Genomic DNA, 24,564 nt, shown 5'->3' on the forward strand with positions numbered 1-24,564 from the left:
CGAAGGCTGAGGCCGTTTCCCCCGCCCCGGGGGACGGGCCCGCGGTCCCGCCTCAGCGGAGCCCGCCCCACCGCTTTCGCTTTCCCTTCGACCTCTCCGGAGCCCAGCGTCAAGGCAAGCCCTGGCCCCTTCCCCTCCGCGTCCACACCGGCCGCTTTCCCTCCCCGCTGGCCTCAGGCAGACCGCTCCGCTCCCCGGCCCGCCGCCTTCCCGCCTCCCGCCTTTCCTTCAGCCGACCGCCGCCTTCCCGCTCCCCCGCCCCTTCTGCTTCCCCGGCCTCTCCGGCCGGCAGCCCCGGGGCCCGGCCCCTGCTCTTATCTGACTGGCTCCACAGCCGTGTCCTGAGAGAGGGCAGAAGCGCTGGCAGCGGGGTGTCCCATGTCTGTGGTCGGCAGAGTTGGCGGTGCTGGCTTCCCCCGTGCCCCTGCCTCGGTGTGGGGCAGCCCCCCGCGCTCCGCCTTGGGGCCTCGCTGCTCACCTGCGGCCTGCGTGCTCCTCCAGTCTTATCTTTTTTTAAGAGATGATTCAAAAATGTATTTGTCAAAGCTGAATCTAGACTCCAGCTTTCAGGAACTGCTGTTGCTTTCAGGGAGCTGGACCCGAGCTGGGGCGGTGCTGCTAGCTATGTAGCCACACGGCCCGGTGGGTGGCCTTCGAGCTGCTGCTGCCATGTCACCAGGGTGGCTTGCAAGCTAGATGTAATGTATACGCTCCTGAGTACGTGTTCCTTAGCACAAGAAGGACATGGACCTGTTGGAGCAGGTCCAGAGGAGGGCCACAAAGATGATCAGAGGGCTGGAGCACCTCTGCTGTGAGGACACGCTGAGAGAGTTGGGGTTGTTCAGCCTGGAGAAGCGAAGGCTCCAGGGAGACCTTATAGCCCCTTCCAGTACCTAAAGGCTACAGGACAGATGGGGAGGGGCTTGTTATGAGGGAGTGTAGCAACAGGACAAGGGTTAATGGTTTTAAACTGAAAGAGGGTAGATTTAGATTAGATATTAAGAAGAAATTCTTTACTGTGAGGGTGGTGAGACACTGGAACAGGTTGCCCAGAGAAGCTGTGGATGCCCCATCCCAGGAGGTGTCCAAGGCCAGGTTAGATGAGGCTTTGAGCAGCCTGGTCTAGTAGGAGGTGTCCCTGCCTGTGGCAGGGGGTTGGAACTAGGTGATCTTTAAGGTCCCTTCCAACCCAAACCATTCTATGAGTCTATGATTCTGTGTTTAATCTGCCTAAATATGGGGAAGGGGCTGTTTTTCCTCATGAAAACCTGGAACCGGAGTTGGACAAGGTGGCTCAGCGCATCCCACCATGAGCGAGGGTGGGGGTCCCGCGCTGCCTTCTCTTCTCACCCTGCACTATGCTGGCGCAGATCACTGCGCTGTCAGTAAAATGACTCCTTTATTCTTGTAGTTTTCTGCTGGCTTAATGATCTAAGTAACCGTACTGAGCAGGCAACTCAGTACATGGAAGAAGAGGAATGAGAAACCATTTTTTCATGAGGAAAAAGTCATTAGGTCAGCTCAGCCTTGTTGTCTAGCAGTGCCCTGTGTCGCTTTTGAGACGAGTGAAGGTGTTCCAAGCTTGCACTGGAGTAGTGGGAAAAAAAATTGGCTGAAATACAGCAATTTGTGTAAGAGGCTGCTTTATGTAATGAGAATACCTTTTAATTTCCAAGAAACACTTCACAACTGTTTTTTTTCCTAACAACTGTACACGTGTTAATTAATCATTAGAAGAATACAAAATTTGTATAAGCGTTGATATAGCCAAAACAGAGAAATGAAAACCTAGGATCCCATCCATGGAAGATAATACAGGTTTTTTTCTCTTATGCACATTTGACTGTGTATCTGCAAGTGAAAACACAGGAGCTCTCTGGGTGTCATAGTACTGGACAGGATTTCAATTACAAATATTTTGATGTTAGTTGTCCTTGGTCTTCCTAACATCTTTCCAGACCAGGAAAAATTTTCTGGGAATTAGTCGTAAGATATTTCACCATAAAATGGTTTTTAGTTTTGTTCTTCTCTGCATTTTTGAGGGTGGTGTTAGACAAGTCACTTTTGGTAACTGCCACGAGGTAACACAGACGGCTAGGCGTGTGCAATGTCGTGTTAATTCAGGGCCAGAAATCTGTAGTCACTCTTACTCGATGAAGGATTATATGGTGTAACTAACAACCTCACATGTATCTGGTCTAACGGTTTGGTTTATGGAAGTATTTCTGAAATGATAGTGTTCATTGAGGGACAGGTTCATTCTTGTACTTTTATTTGTAGATGTCAGGGGATCAGCATGTTGATTGCTCTACTCAAGAGAGAGGTGATGAAGTTCATGATGATGTCGTCGATGCAAGGCCAGACAGAAGTAGCAGATTCTCGCTTTTTGGAAAGTAAGTTACTACTTTTATTCCTGTTATTGTTGTATCGGTTGTGATACTACCCTTCTAATGGGATTTTGGTGTTCAGTTTGCCATGTCCACAATATCATAGATGGTCTGGATAGGGAGATGGTTTGTGTTATCTATTTAGTGTATCTAGTCTTTACCTTAAAGCTATCTTTCTATAGTATCTTCCTATAGGGAGAGCTATAGTATCTCGCATAAGCTTTATTTCGTAGTCAAGAGACCACTAAGTTCATTTAGCATCAATTACAGTCCTTCATCTTAAACATTGCCCTTTGGTGGAGCTGGGAATTCAATATGCCATTAATTATCTATTTTACTGCATTCAGCTCAGCTAATCTCCTGCATCATTGAAATCCCCTGTTGACTATTTAAGTTAGTTTAAAGCCTGGATGTGCCATCCAGGTTGTAGCACAAAGAAGCCTCCCTGATTCTAGACATGTAACCCGTTACAGAATAAGTTAAAAGCCTTTAATTTTAAAACATAGCGGTCTCACTGAAGCATAAGCTTACTTTCATTAAATGTATAGGAAGCAAGAACTACGTTCTGCTTGTCTGTACTCCCGAAAACGCTAGATAAATGTGATTGAAAATGCAGAAGTTGAAAAATGAACATGCAAAATTTACAAATGCTATTGAATGTCAGCAAATGGCTACTTCACATTGTGAACTTCATGGATTTAGAAAGATTTTATTAAAGGTGTTTGTTACAAAGACTATTGTATTTACAGAGAGGTTTTTATTTATTTATTTTTTTTACTATTGGACATTCACATTCAAGTGAACAGTATAATTCAGAGTAAGTACATAGAGAACATAATTTTATTTTTGCTGCTTATTACATGAGTCTAATGGGGTTAACAAATCTGAGAGAGACATGAAGATGCTTTAGTCTTAGAAGACTTTTGATGTGCTGTTAAGCAAATCACTTTACTTTCTCTGTCTCATTTTCTCATTCCTCAAATTTGTTTTATGATGTGTCTGTGTATTATTAATTTTAACAGAATCACGTCATGCAAAATAGACAATGTAACATCTATTTCTAAATATTGCCAAACATGTTTGAAAGGTTTCTTTTAAACTTTATAAAATGTTTGTTTTAATATCTGAATTGGTCTTTTACTATTATTAATTTACGTTAATTACTAATTATTATATACTAATGCTAGTACTATTATTAAATTATGCAACTCGAAGTAAATCATTCCTGAAGGAAAGGCCACAATCAGCATTTCTAGCACTTTTTTCTGGTAAGAAATTTTTCAAATAATTTGGCTATGTGTCAGTTTGGGGCATTCATCTTTTGGGAAGTCCTTGAAGATACAATTTGAAACATTTTTCTTTAGAAGTAAAAAATTGGTCACATTAAATATGAGGTAATTGAGAAGATTCAACTTAGATTTTGTAGAAAAAAAAAGTGAGAAATCTATCTTAGGATAGAAATCCATCAGGTGATTATTGTGATAATTGTGCGAAGAGGAATGAGCTGGTTGTCAGAGGAGGTCTTAAAAATCCAAGCACAGTGACAAGGTCTTTGTCTTGATAGGAGAGGAATGTGAGAGGATAAAGGAAGATGGGATATGATCTAAAATCATGACATAATGGAGCAGAAAGTGAATAGAGAACAATCATTCCTTGTGCCTCACAGGAAATCCAATGAGAAGTTCATGCAGTAGGTTTAAAACAACCAGTAGTTGTTTTAAACACGTAGTGCAGAATGCAATTGCAGAACTCAAAGGCACAAGATATGCAGATGTCGAGTTTTTAGATGAGTTCAGAAGAGATTAAATGTATTTGTGGGGAATATTGATGTTAAAATCTTTGGTGCAAGATATTCCTAAATCAGGTTTCTGTGAGAATATATCCTGTATCCAGTTTCTTTTGTTTGTTTCCTTAAAACTCATTACTAGTCATTACAAGATACTAGCCTAGATGTACTTTTAGTTGGAACAAGCATGGCTCTGTGTCTTGATTGCCAAGGCTTCATTTTGGCAGCATGAAATTAATACTTGTAAAATAAGATGTCTAGAAGGCTTTAGATAGACTACAGTTTTATGGTACCTTGTTTTGTTTTAGCAACCCAGTTTTTACCAGCTATGCAGTACTTTCAATGAAATTCTACATAGTATTTAATTTATTTTTGTTACAAGTAACTTGTATTGTTAAGTAAGCACATCAATTTTAATTTCAGAGAACAGAGCAGTGAGAAACTGAATTCAAAGCTGTGCAAAAAGACCAGCTGTTTCCAGCAGCTTCATAGCTCCAATTCGTCATTCTCTGGCTGCGACTGGAGATTTATGTAGCAAGAGCAGTACATAGAAATATGTGAAAATCTTCTTCACTACAGCATATTTCTCTGCGAGAAGCCTGTGAGCCTGCTTTACCATGAAGGCCATGAGGCTCAGAACAAACTGCAGAGTGGGCAGGTTCTTCTGGCTGCACCACAGTCCAGGGGAATTATCTTCTACGTATTTCCTTTTCTTTGAAAAAGTGCTAGTACTTAGTTAATGGTGGTGGGGAACAACTGTTCGGTGGGCAAAGAAAGTTTAAAAAAAAAAAAAAGTTTTTAGTGAACATCTGCCGGTAGTATTTGGTGTAGGTTTTTTTAGCCACTAGATGGCAGGAGGATATCAATTTTGTTTACTGCAAAAATGTGAACAAAAATTTGTGAGCTTCGCAGTTGAGCAAAAAGTTATGTTTCATAAAGCAGAAATAGCTGGATACGCTTTGGCAAGCCTGCACTCAACAAAATTTTAAAAAACGGTTAAACAAAGATTGAGCTGAGGATTTCAAACCTGTGTTTTAATTCTTTATGTGATTGTTAGAAACTAATAGAATTTTTCCCATAGAAAGTTTTCTTTTCTATGCTGTATGTGCTCCTGTTACACTTTCAAGGCTTTGAAAATAGTCTCACTTCTCCACAGGATAATTTAATGTCTTCATTCGGTATCTTTTGTCTTTTATTGGAGAATTTGTTAGGGAGATTGATAGCAGCAAGCTGATTTTAGCATCCAGGAAACATAATGAAACAGAACAAAATTGTGGTTCCAATGTATTGTGTGTGTTCCAATGTAAGTAGAGCCAAGACTTCTCTTACTCCTAATGAAAGTTGTTCTTTTTTAAAAAGCTGCATCTGAAAATTCCCAAGGCTTGGTACTTGCACTGTCAATAATGATGACTGTGGGCTTCAGTGAAGCTTCTTCCGTGAAGAAGCATAATGCAGAAGGTGGTTGTTAGTAGTATCAAGGTACAAGTTTTATTCTAATTTACTTGTGTAGAACCATTTGTCTTCTGTTTATTTTTATCTACTCCAGCCTTACTGTTTACAGTCAATATTCCCCTTCTCATCTGGAAACAGAAAAACATAATTTAAATATATATTGAAGAATTCTTACAAATAACTAGTTACAATTGAAACTGTGTGATTCTTTAGCGCCCTTAATGCAGAAACATGAAATATATTGTAAGAAAATCCCACTGAGGAACTGGAGATGCTTGTAAGGTGCACTGATGTGTAGTCACCAAGAGTACTTCCACTGTTTAACACTGCAAACCCAAAATACCTAGAAGGTATTTATTTCTAGCAAGTCCGGCCAGTATAAAGTTTGAGACTTTTTTCATTTTAATTAATTGGAAAGTTTGCTGGAAACATCAATATGTATCTTGCCTTCTGTAGTTCAACAGTTATGATAGTTATGTGGTTATGATATCTACCAGGTTTGTAAACTAGTATTTAGATCAAAAAGATTCACGGATACATAGGTTTTCTTTTCATTTGTATCGTGTTTATTTGAGTTGCAGACTATCAAAGAGGGGAAGCACAGATGTTACCAAAGCTGTCTGTTTTAACTTTATGTCCCTTATCTCAGTATAGCCGTATTTCTCAAAGTAAAGAACCTTGTCCTTCAAAGAATAGATATTCATTTTTGAGATTCTACCTCAGCTGAACCTCAGCTTTGGAGCTGTAACAGGTGTGGAAAATTGTTTTTGTTTCAGCTTTCCTCTTCTGTTGTTCTTCCGTCTTTTGGGGAGCCATTTTCCATCCACAATTGATTACCAACAGCTTATTTTTATTTGGTTTGTAAGAAGCTGCTTTGCAGATAGAACTTTATGAAGAACAGTTTCACAGTGATGCAGATACATATGTTTTCCAGAGTTGCCCATTTTGTAGTTTTTGGGCCATTTGAAAACACTGAGCCTGATCTTATAAATTGCTTTCTTTATAAAAAAAGTACTACTGCTGGCATTGTATGCTTATGAAGAAACTGTATTGGCCTCCACTGCCTGAATTCAGCTGTTCTGCCTTGAAATTAACGTGTTCAAATCCAGATGATGCTTTGAATTATACCTCATCTTTTTTATCATAACTTCTACAGTTTTAAAATTAAAAATACAGTTCTGTTACAGGTTTTTCAGCAGCAGAATATTACAGACCTTTCAAAAATAAATACTGCTAAGAAAAGTATCTCTTTTATCCTTAAATTAGGTAGAATAAAAAATGGCAAGTTATTTTAAAACAAATAACAGCTGATGAGTCATCTGAAGTTATGCTCTGGGCTGCAACTCAGAGGTCTGACCAGAACTCTTGGTTCAGCCTCTGGTTTCCTTTATATCTCTAACCAAATTACTGTGCACCTTAATCTGTCCTGTAAATGGATGATGATCTTTCCTTTTACTATCCTGACTCTAAAGTCACAGTATCATTTTAATTTGCTTTGGAGTTTTTGGGTTCTGCTTTTCACAAGCTAAATATCAGTGTATTCTCCCCCAAAGTGCTGAACATAAAATTTCAGAAGCAATAGGTTCTGGCATCTATAGTCTGTTAATGTTAATTCCTAAAAAGACAAGAGATTTTAACATAGTGTAATAGGGATGTTTCATTTTCATTACTGTCCTTTAAGCTAAAGGTGATTTTTTATTTTTTGTTATTGCAGTTTTTGTTAGATCCGTAACTCAGCTTCTGGAGAACATTGCAGGATTATTTAACAATTAGTGTGTGGTCAGTGCTGGTACTTTCCCTTGGACACTTACTGGAAGTACCGTATAGGAAATTCCCAAGTATCTTGAAATAGTATCTGATCTAATGTGTAAGAAGTCATTAATTCACAGTCAATATTTGTTTCCAGTCTCCTTAGAGACTTTATCTTGTGAAGCACGGGAAGCACTGGCTTATCCATGAACTGTATCTGTAGCAATCACAACAGTGAGGCAAGTATCCTAATTCCTTTCTAGTGTAGTAATTTATTTCCTTCAGTACAACAAATTCTGGGCTGTCATCATACAAAATTTGGAGGAAAGCTATTATGTAGTGTAATTTTTAAGCTTTCAAAGGAATCAAAACCAAATTAAGTTCTAATAAAGTTATAATAAACCAAAGCTGTTCAAGGGTAAATATAGGGAAATAGTTCTATGAATTAGAATACAAGGAGGTTTTGTAAACTGTGCATGTTAATTTGCATTATTTCCTAAGAAATATTCATTGTGTAAATATTGTAGTAATGGTGGATTACTACAGCAATGTAGTAAAGGTTTTGAGAGAAGGAAGAAAGACGTATTAAAAAGTGAAGTCTGCTGTCCCACCTCCGTCTCAAGATCTGCTGTATTTTGCTACACTCTTACATAAGAACAGTGACAGAATCAGAGTGATGGGAGCGTGGTTTCTGCTTGTCAGCAAAGGTAGATCAGGCCTGCATGACCTCAGCTTGCAGGGTGATAGCTATGAGGGTTTGAATAGCCCCATAGAAAAGTCCAGCGTGACCCACTGCTGACACATGCGAATCTTTGGGCCTGAACACAGAGAGCATCCTGTTTCACTCCCCAGTGTAACCCTGAGCATGGTGGGCTCCTAGCATTAGCAAAGAAGATTAGACTTGCTCTTTAGGACAAGCTGAAGCTGTTCTCAGATGCAGTGTGGAGTACTATTTGATGATGAGCCAAGGTACTGTAGAATGTTATTTATCTCCTCCCTTCTCTGCCACCTGTTTGGAAATCCTATGAATGAATACCCTAAAAGAGTTTAGTTTCAGTGCTTATATCAAGATAATTATAACTCTGCTGGCATTCTGCAATTGCTAATCCTAGCCACAGTGTTCTCTGAGAAATAGTATTTGAGGGGGTTGCTTTGACTCATTTTCCAAGCAATCCATATAGCAACCTGTTAATTGCTCTTAGTACCTATGATAGATAAGAGAGGCTTCATCTTTTTTTTTTTTTTCATTTAATTGGCAGTTACCTATGTACAATATACTACCTAGGACATGATCATGCAAGATTTCAATTTCCAGAACAGAAAGTATGCATGTGCAGGTTTTCTAGAAATGAACAGAAAGCCTTTCAGCAAACAATATTCTCTATTTGTAAAATTTTACCTTTTGAATGCTATTATTTGAATATTGTGTTGCATACAGTGTTGTGAGGCCTGCACAGCCGGCACTATGCAGCTAATTAGGAAGCTGAAGATAAATTACAAATTGATGGTTGAGAGTTTAGAACTTACTCTGTTTTGGTCCTCTCTGCTGCAAGCATTACACCACAAAATTGTCATGTAGGCTGTAAATAGTACTTAACATATTTAGTGCACAAAGACTAGGATACTGTTGCAAAATGTGGACAATATTAGACATAATAGTCTGTGTTGAAACTTTTTTTAAAAAGTGTAGCTGGCTTAGCCCCAGTGTACTTTGTCTGCTTCATTTGTATATAATAAAATTGCAGCCATGGTTTTGATTTGAATTATGCTAAGGCCATCACTAACACATAATTAAAAGAAGAGGAAGACATATTTAGATGTAATTATCAGAACTCCAAAGATATATATAATATACAAAGTAGAATCATAGAATCATAGAATAGTTTGGATTGGAAGGGACCTTTAAAGGTCATCTAGTCCAACGCCCAGTGCCAGAAGTTGTAGTCTGAGTCTGGCTCTTTTGAACAGTTCAACTCCTTTCATTACATGATGAGTTTCCAGTTGTCCTGGAACAGGTTTCTCTGTTTTCCAAGTTCTTAGAGGAGATTCTCCTTCCTAATTGAAGAAGGGTCTGAAACGGAAATGTGACACAAAAGCTACAAGAGTAGCTCAGGGTCTGAAAAACATCTTATAATGAGGGATTCAAAATGTATTTAGTTTCTCTGGCTAAAGTTGAAAGATAATTTGCTTGTACTATACAAATATATAGTGTACTATACTATATATATAAGTGATGGAAGATCAGAAGATAGGAGACACTTTTCATAAGCAAAGAATTCATAAATGTATCCAGTGGATCCATAAATGGATCTTTTAAAAAAAGGTTGGGTATAAATCTAAAAGATGTTCTGCAGATTAAGCAGAAGCTGCGGGTTTATCGAATCTACTGAATGAGGGTTTGTGGCTTGCTTTGCAAGAGATCAAATGAAAAATGTGCTCCCACTCAGGTGAGTCAGTTACTGCAATTAGCATGCTGAAGCTCGCTAATTGATGTTGTTCATCTCTGAGACTGTTGCAGTTGTGAAGCTTTGTGGTAGGTGAGGCCTTATTGTGATTCAAGCTAATACACTTTAGATTGTGGTTTCAAAGAAACGTACAAATAGCCATTGCTGTAGTTCAGCAGAGTATCTGCAGTGTGATAAACTGTGATATCTTGGCTGGTAAGACGAGGTCCCAGAGGCCTTTAGGGCTATAATATACTTTGGGGGAAACGCCATATTTTGTGGACTACAACCCTGTCATTTTTGCAGTTGACGTTAAATAATGGTGTGCAGGCACTAGCAGTTTTGTCTCTTCAGGGAAGCTAATGTGCAGTAACCAAAGATAGGAATTTTTCTCTGGACTGAGATCCACTGTAAACCTCCATAGTGGACAGTGAGAATGCCTTTGCTTCAAGCATTTTTTTTCCAGGAGGCACGTAGCAGTAGGCTGCCTCACACACTTGATTTTTGTGGAGATGTACAAAATAGTGGATTTTAAATTCATTCTCTAATTTACTGTACACTACTGTCCCCCTGGAAAGAAGCCATGAGATCTGCAATTGTTTTATGAAATACGTTTGTTTAGGCTCCATTTTGTAATAGAAAAACTAAGACCAAGAGTTACTTTCCCAAAGTTATTCACTAGCAGAAGCAGGATTCACACTCAGTTCTCCATCCAAAGCACAATTAAAGTGGCTCTTACTGGATAACAGAACATATCCCACCAACTGAGCATTTTGGTTTGTTTAATGCTTTTCATAAAGTTAATTGATCAAAGCATAGCTAACATATAATCTTAATAAATATTTTTATAGCTTGTGTTCTACTGTTGGAGGTGATATAGCATGCTACAGGAAACTTAGGGAAATGCCAGGATTTCTTTAAAAAAATTAAAGCGTTGTATTTTGTGAATTTTCTGCAAAATCTGTAACGGTACTGGTTCATATGTCATAGTAAGAACAAAAGTAGGTTTTTAATAGGATACTGTTTTATTGGATGAATGAATCATAGAATGTGTTGGGTTGGAAGGGACCTTTAAAGGTCATCTAGTCCAACCCCCCTGCAGTAAGCAGGGACATCTTCAACTAGATCAGGTTGCTCAGAGCCTCATCAAGCCTGCTCTTGAATGTCTCCAGGGATAGGGTCTCCACCGCCTCTCTGGGCAACCTGTGCCAGTGCCTCACCGGAATGAACTCAGTCCTGTTTTGGGCGAAGAAGTTGTTAATGATAGCTTAGGTCCCTCTCAGCTCTATTATTGTCTTTATAAATTCAAGAAAATAATCCAATTGTTTACTTAACTCCTTCCTTTCAAGACTGCTACAGCAATATTTTCCTTTCAAAATTAGTGTGTTTATGGTTATAAGGAGGGCTTGGGACATGGGTTTCCAAAGAAAGAAGAGGTACCGTCTCCATTAGCTTCATTGTTTCAGGTTCATTCAAGCAAAAGGCTTTGCCTCTGGTGACTTTGAAATTGGCTTTGTTTAGTCAGCTGACAATCTAATTCCAAAGATGTCCTTAAGAGGTCATGAACTAATTGGCAGTTGAAAAACAAGCTAGAGGCTAAATAATTACTATGGCCTTGATCTTGAGAACAGTTACAAACAGGCATTATTTTACTGCCTGACTGGTCCTGTTACTTTTAGTAGGTCTGCTCCCAGGAGGAAAGCAGGGTGCGTTCATTAGGGGCTGCGGTGTTTGAGTAAGCACACTTGCCATTTCCCTTTACTCCACCGCTTCCCAAAAATGACTCCCAAGGTTTAGGCACCTTGTCAGAGTAGTATATGAAGATGCAAGGGTTGCACAGACTTTGTCATTGATAAATATGAACGTTAGACTCTGGTATTATCAATTTGGCATGTTTCACCATAATTTAAAATTTATTTAACGGACAAAACAAGACCATTAGAGGAAACAGATATTTAGGACCGTTTTTACGTTTTAATGTTCTGTGGGGGGTTGTATTGTGTTCTTTATGTTCACTATTCTAAATTGCAGCTGTCAGTTTTCATGCCTTTTGTGTAAGACATCTCATTGCTGTCGTAAGCAATATAGGTGAAATAATGTGTAGATGCTTTTGCAGGAACTTTTATGTTCAGTTTTGTAGGACCACCTTTCTTCTCTCTTCTAAACGAATACTTTCTATTATGTTGAAAAGAGTCTGACTTTAATATTAGAAATTTTTAAAATTTTCTTTTGACATTTATCTGGATCATACTTAAAAATAGCCTTCTAAGGACTGGTTGTTTTGGTTGTGCTAGTCTATCAAAGTCAGCAGTCATTTGCTATTTACTTTAGTAGGGAAACTGAAAGTATGCAATGTTTATTTGAACTTCCTCCTATATAATTAGTATTGCTCCTTTTTCCTCATGAGGTTTTTGCTTCAACTATCAAGCTCTTTTTCAGTTTATCTACTGGCACATAATTTGTAGGCCCGAGTAACCTGTGTTTAGAAAAAAGATTGTGAAGGGTAGTATTTATTTTCTTGGTTTACAATTATATTTAACCTCTTTCAAAAGAGTCCTTGGTAAGGTGTTAACAGTCTGAAAAAAGAGAGGTGGAAATTGCACCTGCCATGGGAGTATATTCAGAAGAAAAGGTTTGTAAGCCCATAGCGTGTGACAGTCAGGTTGGAAACAGAATTGAGATCTCCCAAATGCCAGTGTCTTCTGCAGTGGCTCCTGTTAGTGTTTGTTAGAGGCTTCAGTTAGTGTTCTAGCACGCTGCTTCCTTAGTGTGTGACCCACGATCACACCCTCAAATGCAGTGTAATACCCTTTTAGTGTTTGGTTTAGCCCGTATTGTTATTGCTTAGTCCTTGTCCCGTAAAATTTATGCTTTCTGATTTTTAACGGTAAAGGAATATTCATTTTTATAAAAGACAATTCAAGTAGTGACACATTCTTCTTGTCCAGAAGTGTTGTTGTTCTGCCAACCTGATGCAATATTAATGAGAAAAGGCAACAGGATAATCTATTATTTGCATGCAGCTTTAAATCTGCATGACACTTTACCAAAACAGATCTGACAAAGAACAAAGAGTCTGCCTTGAAGAACTTAAGATCTAAAAAGCTCTAGTCAGGTTTAACAAGTGTCTTTTGCTTCTTATTGCCAATAGGTTTCAAGAGAAAAAAAAATCAAAGAGGGGAGAGTGTACAGTAATTAGAGGTGTACTAAATATGGTGGAATTAGACTGGATAAAAGTATTAAAGCTGGATAAAACTATTAAACCCGGCAGTTTGGAGAGAAGGTTATGTAGGAGTGAGACGTATTAATGCATGATCATCAGACAACATCAGACATATGAATAGACCACTAATTATTGAGACTAAGGTAGAAAAATAGAACAAAATATTGAGCCTTCACAAGTGTAATTTATGAATCCTGTTTCCTGTTCACTTCTCTTCAAAGAATAACCCTGAATTGGTCTCCAGCACACCCAATTTTACTACACACAGCTTGGTGATGCTTCATGAATTCAAACACAATCTTCTTTGCATTTTCATTGTTTCCTGTCTGTCCTTTAACTACCTATTTAAAAAAAATAAATCCAGTTCAGCCCTTTTTCCCCAAGAGAGCAAACATAGCACTTAGTTTATGACTACTGCTCATCACCATTTGTACTGTGCAGGCAATAATGGAAGGAGTGGGGGGTTTTAGTCAGAAAGAGCAGCATAGAGCCACATAAACTGCATAAAATTAAATCAGCGATATGGGCTATGTAAGTTTCTCAGAGGTCTTAAAACTAATGTATTGTCCGATACTTATTCCACAGTATTGTAACTCAATGGAGAATTTATTCAAACGAGGCCTTTAAAGAGGCACACAAATGTAAAAGTCATGAGGGAAACACCTCAGTTATTTGAAACAGAATAAAGAGGGCTGCAGTTTTGAGATAACTTTCATACACTTATTGTTGTGGAATGTAAGGTCCAGGGGATGTTGATGTATTACCTGAGAAGATTTGTACTGTGGTCTTTGTCACTGTGGCACTGTTATAATCTTCTTTTCCGGGCTCGACAGAAAGGCTGACAATGTGACGGAAACTAGAATAAAACTATTCTCCAGTGCCAAAAAGCATGGGGACTCCAGAAGGGATCTTGAGATACTGTGTTCTGTAAAGATAGCACGTTTTTTAAGGCAAATTTTCTTTTTAACAGAAAGCTGTTATCGGTCATTCAAAAATTAATGTATGATTGTACATTGTATTAAAGAAGCATGCCAGAGTAAAAACTATTACAGTGTTCTGTGATGTTCCTTATCAAGTAAAGCCCAAATTTACTGAACATCAGAGAACAAGAGTAAGACAGAGTTCTCTTCTTTTGTGTGTGTGTCATTCAAACAGAAATGAATGTAAACGTCTAAATGTCAACTTCCTTAAATTGAATAGTATCAAAATTGTAGAATTTTTTAATCTGCTTACATTTTTCAGTAGAGCAACAAAAGTCCCTAACTTCCCTGGGAGAGAAAGGGACTATAGCTGTTTTCAAAACCTGGCTATCCCTCTGTAATATAATTTTTAGAGTTCATTTTGATTAACACATTAATTTCCTCTTAGAAAAGCAAACAAACAGGAAAGAAAAAAAAAAAACCAAAAACAAAAAACAGGAAATCATTGCCATTCTGTGACTGGGAAGTGATGATAGTGAAATTTGTCTTTATTCATCTAACCCTCTGCCTGTGAGGCTACTTAAGTGACTGTTCTTTTCCAGGAAGAGATATTTCGTCTGTGTGCTGAGTGCCATATTGCTTTAAGGCCAAGCAGCTCATGTTTTCAGAAGAGCTCTATTGTATGTCAATTACTATCATCTTCTTTTTAATCACTGTTAATGTAGAGGTTTAGTAAATGGATTGGTGTAACAGTTTCTACCCTAGAGATTGCACTTTCTTCTTAATGTTTCCATTTCATTCACTCTTCTCTTGAGAACTTTCCCTGCATTATGCTGGTACTGTTCCAAGGGGAGTTCATATAGTTACAGCAGACCAGCTTCCTTAGAGCAGAAGGGTTTTTTTACATTCACTGGCCTTTACGTCTTTCACAAAGGTAGACAATACCAGACTACACAGCTGACATTAATTATGGAATGTGAAGTGAAGACCCTCCCCATGGAAATATATCACGCTACACTTGAAGTAAAGCAGCTGGTTCTCTCTGAAACACTTATTACTCTGGAGGGCTGGCAGACCGGAGCCCCAGAGCTTGGCTGTAGCAGGTGCTACAACACTGCAACACTCAAGGAAGCCATTCTTCTGCATGTGGATTCTTAGTATGTTGGTATGTCATACTAATATACAGTAGCAAAGAAAGTGCAGGAAGATGCCAATGGAAAGGAAGCCAAAGGAGAGGAAATCTCAGCTGCTAAGAGGTACTGCTTTCAGTAAAATTGTTATTGAAAGCAATCTTTAGGTATAGTTAAATGTTAACAGTGATATTTTTATCCTTAAGTTTTGATATCTGTACATACTGAAATCATAATTTACCCAAAGTCTAACAGAAAAGAAAGTTTGTTGTGATAAGTAGCAGTCCGTAGACAATCAAGTTCACTACTGGTGCAAGTGATGTGTCTGCATTGACTTTGACAGAATTTTAGCCACTCAAGGTGATAAGAAATTTGGCCTTTACTATTTAAAAGTTCAATATCAAAATGATAAATGGAATGGGTAAATTTAATTTTATGTTTGGAAAGTGAGAAATTGATAACAATGGTTTTCCCAGGATTGACAGCAGTTGAGTCTAGACTTGATGAAATCACATTCCCAGACATACTGTTGTCAAGCCCAAGGCCTGGATTTAGAGACACAGCAGGGGTGAAAATGTGCAACCTATGTGAGGGTGCCAGAGTGGAGGTTCAATTTTGCTGAACTCTTGACCAAGAGGAGAGAACATGAAATATGTGACAGCACTGATAGGAACAATATTTCTGTCTAAAGGGAAGATCAGTGACCATTAGTGGAGTGAGGAGTTACATCACAGTTTGTAGTTAAAAGCTGAAGAAAGAGTAAACAGTCATAAAATTCAAGTTTCTATTTAATCTGGGCAAGTTGGAAACCCAAAAGAGGGAAATTAAAGACACCAGATGTCAGAGAAGTAGAATGAAATAAAACTGAGGGCAAAATAGTTTAAAACATTTTATAACAGCATGTAACTAACCTGTGGAAACCCTTTCAGAAAATACGGTGATTAGAATGCTTAGTAAGAACAACAGCAGTAAGCATTTATTTTAACATGTGTCCAGTTCAAAACTTACAAAATAAAAATTTAGCTGGACAGCTTTAGGCTTTCAGTCATAAGCCAGCCTGTCACTGACAAGGCGTTTGCCCTAAGGACTGATTATTCCATATTTATTACTTTATTAGTCATTATTACAGGGTCTGATTTAGCGTGTTGAAACTGGAGAGTTGGACCTTATACTGACGGTTTAGTCCAGTCAGGCAATTCCCATATTGCGCTATGTTGGCACAGAAAACAGAATCTTCAAAAAATTTATCTCTAGACTGCAGGCCCAAGATATGTATATTCCATAACCTTTGCTTCCTTATTTGTTCAGTTGGACAGATACCAAAAGATTTCTGGAACTTTTTGTTGTCTGCCAGTAAAGAAATGAAAGGCGTAACCCTACAAAGCATGCTGTGGTTGCTTGGTATTTCATTAGCTTGTTCAGCATGGAAGGAATCAGTAGAACAAAACCATACTATCCTCTGTAAAGGAATGGGGCAATGATAGAGTTATGTGTGCTACTGTGCTGGCGAGGCTCGTCTGTGACATTTGACGTTGACTGGCACAGAGCTTCTGGTGTACTTTTGGGAACACCAGCAGTAGTGGCTAGATCCCTTAAACTCCCAAGTATTTCTGCATGAATGAGTGCAAACTATTGAACTCGGAAGTGAAGTGGTTTCAGCGAAATTGTGGCTACGTTATTATGCCACTTAACCCCAGCTGCTATTTTCAGTGGGGCTTTTTGTGGGGTAACGTGGCTGCGTGACTTCTGGACTAGTATTAGATCACTTCCAGCATTGTAGGAGAGCAGACAGTGCAAACATGATACTGTACTGCTTGTATGGATCTGTCCCGAGTGTTCACAACTGTTCGTGGGTTGGACATAAACAGAAATTTGTGTACAATCCCCTTGAAAATATCCTATTGTGTGTAACTGTTAGCCACTGTTAGTCATACGGCTTTTTCAGGAAGCCACTGAAGCCAGATAAATCTGTAGAAACTTGAATGCAGTGTGGACTGAGGAAATTAGCCTCTTCATCGACCTGAGTGGTTATTTGTTGTTTTGTCTTTTTCTCTCTTTGCCAGAGAGCTGTCTAATGATGTAGGACCAGGGGGAATTTTAGGCTAAAATAAGAATCCAAGATCTCTTTGAAAGTCAAATGTAATATTAACATCATACAGCTGTGGATAATCCTTTAAAATGGCTAAAATCTTTTCTTGAGGCAAAGCATATTTAATTATTGCTCCCAGAGCCCTCAAGAAGCAGTATGCAAGGAGAATACTAATACTTGCAATTTGCCAGAAAAAACTGTACTTCCAGAGTATCAGACAAAATCCTGAAGTAGGTACAATTCAGTATCTTGTTTTGTAGTCTCTAAGACAAGTCTAAGAGAGGAGATGAAATTAGGATGGTCACATGTAAAAAGTACAGAGAAAGCCTGCCAGGTGCAGCTATTTAATTTGTCCCTTTATAACAGAACGTGAGGACACTCAAAGATAAGAAGCTGTTTGAAAATTGAATTGCAGTAGTGTTTAAACATGATGAATCACCTAGAGAAGATTTGTTATAGTTTCCAATTAGTCTTGTCTTCTGGTAATCAAAAAGAGGACACTTAAAGCTAAAAGAGAACAATTGTTAAATCAGGAAGGTAAGAAAGTAGATTTCCTAAACAACATTTAATCAATTTGCAGCAATCTCGTGTCTGACTACAGGCTATTATTGAAGCAAATAGCTTAGTAATTCTTTAGAAAGATGTCAGAGTGAGAATAGTGAAAGTGCTTAAATTAATTGAGATTATGGGAAAAATCTAATTCTGTTAAAACCAAACTGCATTATACAGTTATTTGTGCTGTGAAAGCAGGTTATGTTTTCCTCTCAAACTTCAGCAATAAATACTATTGGAAGCAGGATGCTGGACCAAATAAGTAAGAGACGTGCCGATAACTTCTGCCTTTTCCTGAGCATTGCTTCCAACTGGGCTTGCTCCAAAACTTGTTTGTAGCTCTGAGGTTGAATCAGACCTCGGTTCTGCTTGAGGAGATCTTGCCAACATCTGAAGCCACCTGCTTGGACCAAAAAGTCCACCTGTAAAAGCAAGTACTGCCGAGTTCCTCATGCTTATACTTCAGGTGTGTGTGCAGGCTGTAACTGATTTGTTTTTAGGAATTCATTTAGCATAAATTGGTGAGTAATCTCTGTGCTATCCCTTCGCATCTCTTTCAAATCCAATCTAAGACCCCTGCACATAGCAGAAAGGTCAGTACATAGTCATATTAACAGAGAACATTTATAGCTTGTTTTGGTTTTGGGTGGGGTTTTTTGGGTTGGTTTTTTTTTTTGAAGTGAGGTCTGGGTATAGATGATTGCACTAAAATGTGCTTAGTTTTTTGCATAGATTCAGACTGCTGTTTGTCAGACAAAATTAACACATGACCTGTTCACATCTATAACCTTTATCAGTAGAAACTACCTGTTGCTTGGTCGTAATCTTCAGAGAATTTAGGGATGATGGTGATTCAGTAAACAAATCCTATCACACCATTGGGTAAACCACATATATTCTTGTGCTTGAAATAGCTATTAAGGGAGATGTGTCTGTCTTTCCATTAATTGTCCAGAACCATAGTTTGCAAAAGGTTACTGGCAGCCTGACTTCATGTGTAGGCCATTTGTTTTATCTGTGGGTCAGGATCTGCATATATTACTCTTGGCCGCAGTTTGCTCTAGAGTCATTTTACCATCATCAGAATCCTATCACATACGGTTAATCGCTTCATGGAAATCCCAAGATCTTTATGCCTTGATCTGAAATACTAAGGGAAGAAAACAAATATTAGAGAAGAATAAACATTGGGTGGGGCTGCCTGAAGGGTTTGAATTAAGATTAATAGGCACGCTGCATGTGACTGGCCACTGACAATAGTTTCATTTGGTTCACCTAGAAAAAAAAAGAATGGAGAAGAACAGCCAAAGTCCTCTCTCAGTAATCAGTACCGAATTGTTACACCCACATTCCAGTATAATATGGACTACAAGAAAGTTGGCAAATGTATTATTATAAACAACAAAAATTTTGAAGACAAAACAGGTAATGTTCTTCCTTGCTGTCATTCTTGCTTTCATTAATCAATAAGGATTTTATTTTTAGGACATGGAATTTTAATGAATATATTCATCTTTTTTGAGAAATAGTTGTTCATACAATTTATTCCTGTTCTTTAACACTTATGTTAGAGTGGCTCTTTGCAGCTTCTTTGCAGTATACATTTCAAAGAGCATGTCACCTTGCTCTACCAACTTCAAACTGAAGTTTGAACAAACTAAACCTTTGTCCCAGAGGTTAAGGCTGTGTTGGTAAAATGTGAACTTTGGCACCTGCAGCCCACGTTAGAACTTCTGTGTCCCTGAGCTACAGCTACGAGCTACAGAAGCTAGTAGCTATAGCTGTGCTCTGTTCACACTCCTGCATTTAACTTTTCGGACCACGTATGGTTCCAAAGCAGACAGATCCTTGTCTTACAGTCAACTTTATAGGTCTTTTCCTATACACTTGGCAAAGACACTAAATGAAGTGTTTACCCCAAAGAATTTACAGCAGTTTCTTTTACATGTGACTCTTTTCAACAGTTTCACCTTGGGGAGCTTTATGCATGCGTTACCAATAACCATGGTTATGCATTACTGCATAACCAAAAGGAGATAGGATCATCCATAGAGGTCCTATATTCCAAGGTGCTGGAGGCATGCCAACATTTTTCAGGATAAGACACATATTAACATTGAACCTTGCATTGTTTTGCATTAAAACAAATTTCACAATTTGTTCTCAATGCTGAGAATGCTGTTAGAGGATTGTTTTAAAATCATGTCGCCGTGACATTGTTTAGATTTATTAATTATAAACCTAAAAATTTACCTTTGAACATGTGAATTATTTTGAATTGTGTAATGTCCAATTAACAATATTCTTTGTTTTCTGGCAGGAATGGGTACACGCAATGGCACTGATAAAGATGCTGGAGATCTGGCTAAGAGTTTTAGATACTTAGGTTTTGACGTTTACACATACAATGATCGAAGCCGTGACGATATGGAAAAATTACTGAAGAAAGGTAAAAATTTAGAATCATAGAATAATTTAGAGTGGAAAAGTCCTCTGTTAGTCACGGAAACTACCCCCTGCTCAAAGTACGTCAAATTAGAACCAGATTGCTTAGGCCCCACCACATGCAATTTCCTGTATAGGAGGATTCAGTTTCTGAATGGGTTAGGCTTAATTCCCCACCTCTTGCTCGAACCTCAATTCAGCAATACTCAGTTTTCTTGTCATATTAGGTGAAGAGCCTGTCCTGTGTATTAGGTGAAGAGCCTTGTCATACTAGATAAAGAGTCCAGCCTGTTGACTCCAGTGGGCTAGACTCGAAGTCAAGGGAAGGATGCATTCACGTATTCAAGGTATTTATCACATTACTAACAAGTGGGTTGTGTCATCTTTATCCACTCCTTACACCTTCCAGTAGAGGCCCAATGTATATTTAGTCTCAGAAAAATGTGTTTGATAAATATAATTTTCTTTTAAAATGTTGCTTCCTTTTGATTAAGAAGTATTTGATTTGTAGCTGCTGAGGAGAATCACAGTGATGCCGCTTGCTTTGCCTGTATCCTTCTAAGCCATGGGGAAGAAGGCCTCATCTATGGCACTGATGGACCCATGGCTATCAAGAGTTTGACTGCACTATTCAGAGGAGACAAGTGTAAAAGCCTTATAGGCAAACCCAAATTATTTTTCATTCAGGTAATAGCCCTAAAGTAAATATAGTATCCTACTGCTGCAGTGGGGAAAACATGCTAAGTTGGTTGTCTGCTCTAGAAGAGCCTTGTAGGTTAACTTACTGAATTTTGCTGTGGGTTTTGTGAAAAAAAGTGTTGAGGGAAGTTGACTGTGGGTGACTTGTATTGTTTGCTTTTAGAAGATAAATTATATACAAATTTACAGATGTAAAGAACACCCAGGGAAGTTGTGGATGCTCCATCCCTGGAAGTGTTCAAGGCCAGGTTGGATGGGGCTTTGAGCAACCTGGTCTAGTGGGAGGTGTCCCTTCCAACTCTAACCATTCTGTGATTCTATCCTGTCATTGTAATTTTGTACACGGTTTCTCTTTGAGCTTAGTAATATATGAACTTCGACGCAGAAAGATAAACTCTTGTGCAGACAGAGCTGAGGACAGTATGTGGTTATCAATAGAAATAATACCGTCCAGGTCTCTGAATAAAGGCTGTCTCTACAAATTACTGCATTATGCTAAAAGAAATATTTTTTTCTCTCCCTCAGTAGCCTAAAAATTTATATTGCATTGTTGCATTAGCAAATAATTAATTCTATATTTCTTAAGCTTTTAAAGACAGCTGTTTTTCAAACAGTATTAACTGTCATACCATGGGTCTGAATTCTCTTTTTTATTATATGGGAGTTGCAGCAGATGTAGTTATACTTATTTTTCTAAAACCTTGTTTCTCCTTATTGGACAAGTTATCTTTGTCTTCGCTGCTTTCAGGCATGCAGAGGCTCCGAATTTGATGAAGGTATACAAACTGACTCTGGACCTGCAAATGAGACTCTGGAAACAGACGCCAATCCGAGATACAAAATCCCAGTAGAAGCAGATTTTCTGTTTGCGTATTCCACAGTGCCAGGTAAAGAAAAGGGGGTCAGGGTGGGGACAGAAGCTTAACAATTTATCACCCGTATTGACTTGATCTTTGACTGACCCTTATCGATGATATGTTGTACATTGAGGGGCAAAACACTAAGGCCCAGTGTATGTGGGGCCAGTGTGTTGCATCCACCCCTTTTACACAAGCTATAGCGGAAACAGGAGAAAGCCCGGATTTGTCAGGTGAGAAGACACAGACATTACAGATGGCGAAGGCAGTACCATTTTCTGGGAAACCTGCCCTTCCATGTCCCAGTTTAGTGAGTATGGGATGAAGGCAGGAAGAGGAACAGTTACAGCACAAAACTTATTCTTGGAGAGGAAAAACATTAAAACTTCTTGCAATTTCCCAAATGCAAAAGTAGAGAAGCGGTTTGGACAGTTAATATACATTATTCTACACTTTAATGAAGTAGGATATGTGACACAAGCGCTAAGAATTAAACTTTCTGTCTGTGCATTGTTACTTTTTGCCCAGAATCTTTCACACTAATTAGTACATATCTCTCTGCAATTCCATTCTTCAGCACAAGATAATAAGAAAAAAAAAAGAGGAAAAATAACCCCATGTGCTTTCTTATCTGTCTTTCCTGTAAGGTTATTACTCCTGGAGGAATCCTGGAAGAGGCTCCTGGTTTGTGCAGTCTCTGTGCTCTGTGCTAAATGAGCATGGAAAACAACTTGAGATCATGCAGATCCTCACACGGGTCAACTATGTGGTTGCCACAAATTTTGAATCACAGTCTGATGATCCACGCTTCAGTGAGAAGAAGCAGATTCCCTGCGTGGTCTCTATGCTCACTAAGGAACTTTACTTCTGAAAGTGTATTTTAATGCAGGCAGTGATGAAAGATCAGGATATGGTTTTGGGTGGAGATTTGATTATAAACTGGAGTAATACATTTTTACACTAGATTTTTATATTGTAATTACACTAGATTTTTATATTGTATAAGCTGGGGTATCTGATGGATGGACAATATGCAAGATTTCAAAGCAGAAATAAATGCTGTGGGCTGACTTGATAGCTGATACTAATTACTGTATCTTGATTTCCCTCAGTGTGGCTGTCATGATTTATGGCAATTGAAGATGTTTTGAGAGTCAGCTACCTGACCCATAGAGGTTTATTCAAGAAAACAGATTGTAACTTAAGGACAAAAAAATTAAATTGTGAGACTCCAACTTTTCTTTCACTGATAGCTCATGGAACCATAACTTCCTCTGAAATGTCCAAAGACCACCATATTATGGGTATGTCCTGTGATGAAACAGTTTGTAGCTACTTAAAAGGGTGTTTCTTAGTCTAATATATTCATTTCCTTTTATGAACATCATTAATGAGATTATTATTAATGGTTGCTCTGTGCTTAATCTGGAAGTCAATTTACTTGTCACTAGCATAAGATGGATAAATAAAAAAATCAATATTTGTGGATGATTTACGTGAATAGTATGGAAATGTAACAAATAGAAAAATCAAAATGAAAATCTTTGTAAAAGATTGGCAAACAGTAATTGGATGATGCCTTATTAAAGCACCATTGTAAAGATTTTTGCCTTGCAAATTACAATTAACTGACAGAATGGCCTGAAACAGTGGTATTGCAGTTTTTCTGCTTGTAGAAATGAGAATGTCTGGTTATTGATTGACAAGTTTTGAACCAACAGAAACTTAATGCCAAGGCTTTTTTATAAAACATTAAAATTTAATGCTGAAATGATAAAATTATATGTACCAGTAACAAATGTATGTTTAGATTTAGCTTCTATTTGTGAGGACTTTTGCCAAGACTGGAAATACTTGCTTGAATCAGAAACCAGAAGTGTCTTTTTAGTTACTCTACAGTCTTGATTTTGTATTTTGGCGTTATGTCAGTGATGTTTATATCCCTACCTTTTATATTCCCTTTAAAGTTGGTAGCTAGCTCAAAAAAAGTAAGCTTAATGATTTGGTTAAACTGATAAATGATTAGTTGTTCACCCTTTTCCCAGTTAATGTACTCTCTACACTTTTGAAATCTTCTAATAAAATAAGTGCATACTATTAAAGCCAAGTTACCAAATTAATAGGTTTATTTTCTTACAAATATTGTGGCATAGTGAGACATATATTTTTTTTTCATAAGTCAAATTTACAGTTGTTCGAATTAAATAAATTATTGCGTTATGGACGTATGAAATCAATAAAGACCTTTTTTTAAAATTTCCTATGAATATCTGCATGTTTGTCACTCAATCTGGTGAAGTGGAAACCAAACAAAATACAACCCAAAACCTTTCTCAGCCGAGAATGCAGATGGTCTTCAGCATCTTTTCAAGACGAGGTTTACAGTGTCAGTTGAAAAGTAGTTTAGAAAAGTAAGCTGGCATTGGGTGACTTGGCTTAGGCAGGCCACGTCCTCTCTTAGAGCAAACCAAAATTATTGAAAATATTTTAATGGAAGTATCCTGATCTGCCAGCACTTCATCTTGCCCTGTGTATAAAATGCCTTTATATAGTAAACTGTACAGTGGTCTAGCAGTTCCTATGAAAATGTTCTTTCTATTACTTCTGGCAAATAGCTCCATCTTTAACTGTTTTCTGGCATTAGAGATACTCCTGTTTTAGCGTGAGAAACGTGTCATGGAATCATTTAGGTTGGAAAAGACCTTTAAGATCATCGAGTCCAACCGGATGGCCAGGCGACGTTTCAGTATTTGTTACTTCTCTGGAAGCTCTTTAGAGTTCATTAGTGTTTATTTGCTTAAGGTTTAGCCTGTTTTTAAATGTCTGATAAC

The 24,564-nt window shown here is 38.2% G+C and overlaps 2 protein-coding genes across 3 annotated transcripts in view; both read left to right on the forward strand.

The window, feature by feature from the left end:
* Nucleotides 1-24,184, forward strand: CASP7 (caspase 7). 2 transcript variants are annotated; one of them, XM_054206476.1, is made up of 7 exons: nucleotides 1-114; nucleotides 2,281-2,393; nucleotides 19,012-19,157; nucleotides 20,053-20,181; nucleotides 20,689-20,864; nucleotides 21,625-21,763; nucleotides 22,381-24,183. In XM_054206476.1, the coding sequence occupies exons 2-7, from the start codon at nucleotides 2,281-2,283 to the stop codon at nucleotides 22,602-22,604; spliced, it is 927 nt and encodes a 308-aa protein (XP_054062451.1). In that variant the 5' UTR covers nucleotides 1-114; the 3' UTR covers nucleotides 22,605-24,183. The 2 variants fall into 2 exon arrangements, with proteins under 2 accessions (XP_054062451.1, XP_054062452.1); XM_054206477.1 differs by lacking the exon at nucleotides 1-114 and adding an exon at nucleotides 2,139-2,168 and having other exon boundaries at nucleotides 22,381-24,184.
* Nucleotides 22,911-24,564, forward strand: part of PLEKHS1 (pleckstrin homology domain containing S1) — a 24,022-nt gene continuing 22,368 nt past the window's right edge. Inside the window, exon 1 of the mRNA XM_054206473.1 lies at nucleotides 22,911-23,037. The gene's annotated coding sequence lies outside the window, so the exon portion shown is untranslated. The remainder of the gene's footprint in view (nucleotides 23,038-24,564) is intronic.

This window comes from Rissa tridactyla, chromosome 6, assembly GCF_028500815.1.
Source record: "Rissa tridactyla isolate bRisTri1 chromosome 6, bRisTri1.patW.cur.20221130, whole genome shotgun sequence".
NCBI classification, from domain to species: Eukaryota; Metazoa; Chordata; class Aves; order Charadriiformes; family Laridae; genus Rissa; species Rissa tridactyla.

Coding starts and splice junctions, on each gene's coding strand:
- CASP7 (XM_054206477.1), top strand. Junction 20,865..21,624: donor CCAAATTATTTTTCATTCAG/GTAATAGCCCTA, acceptor CGCTGCTTTCAG/GCATGCAGAGGCTCCGAATT. Junction 21,764..22,380: donor TGCGTATTCCACAGTGCCAG/GTAAAGAAAAGG, acceptor CTTTCCTGTAAG/GTTATTACTCCTGGAGGAAT.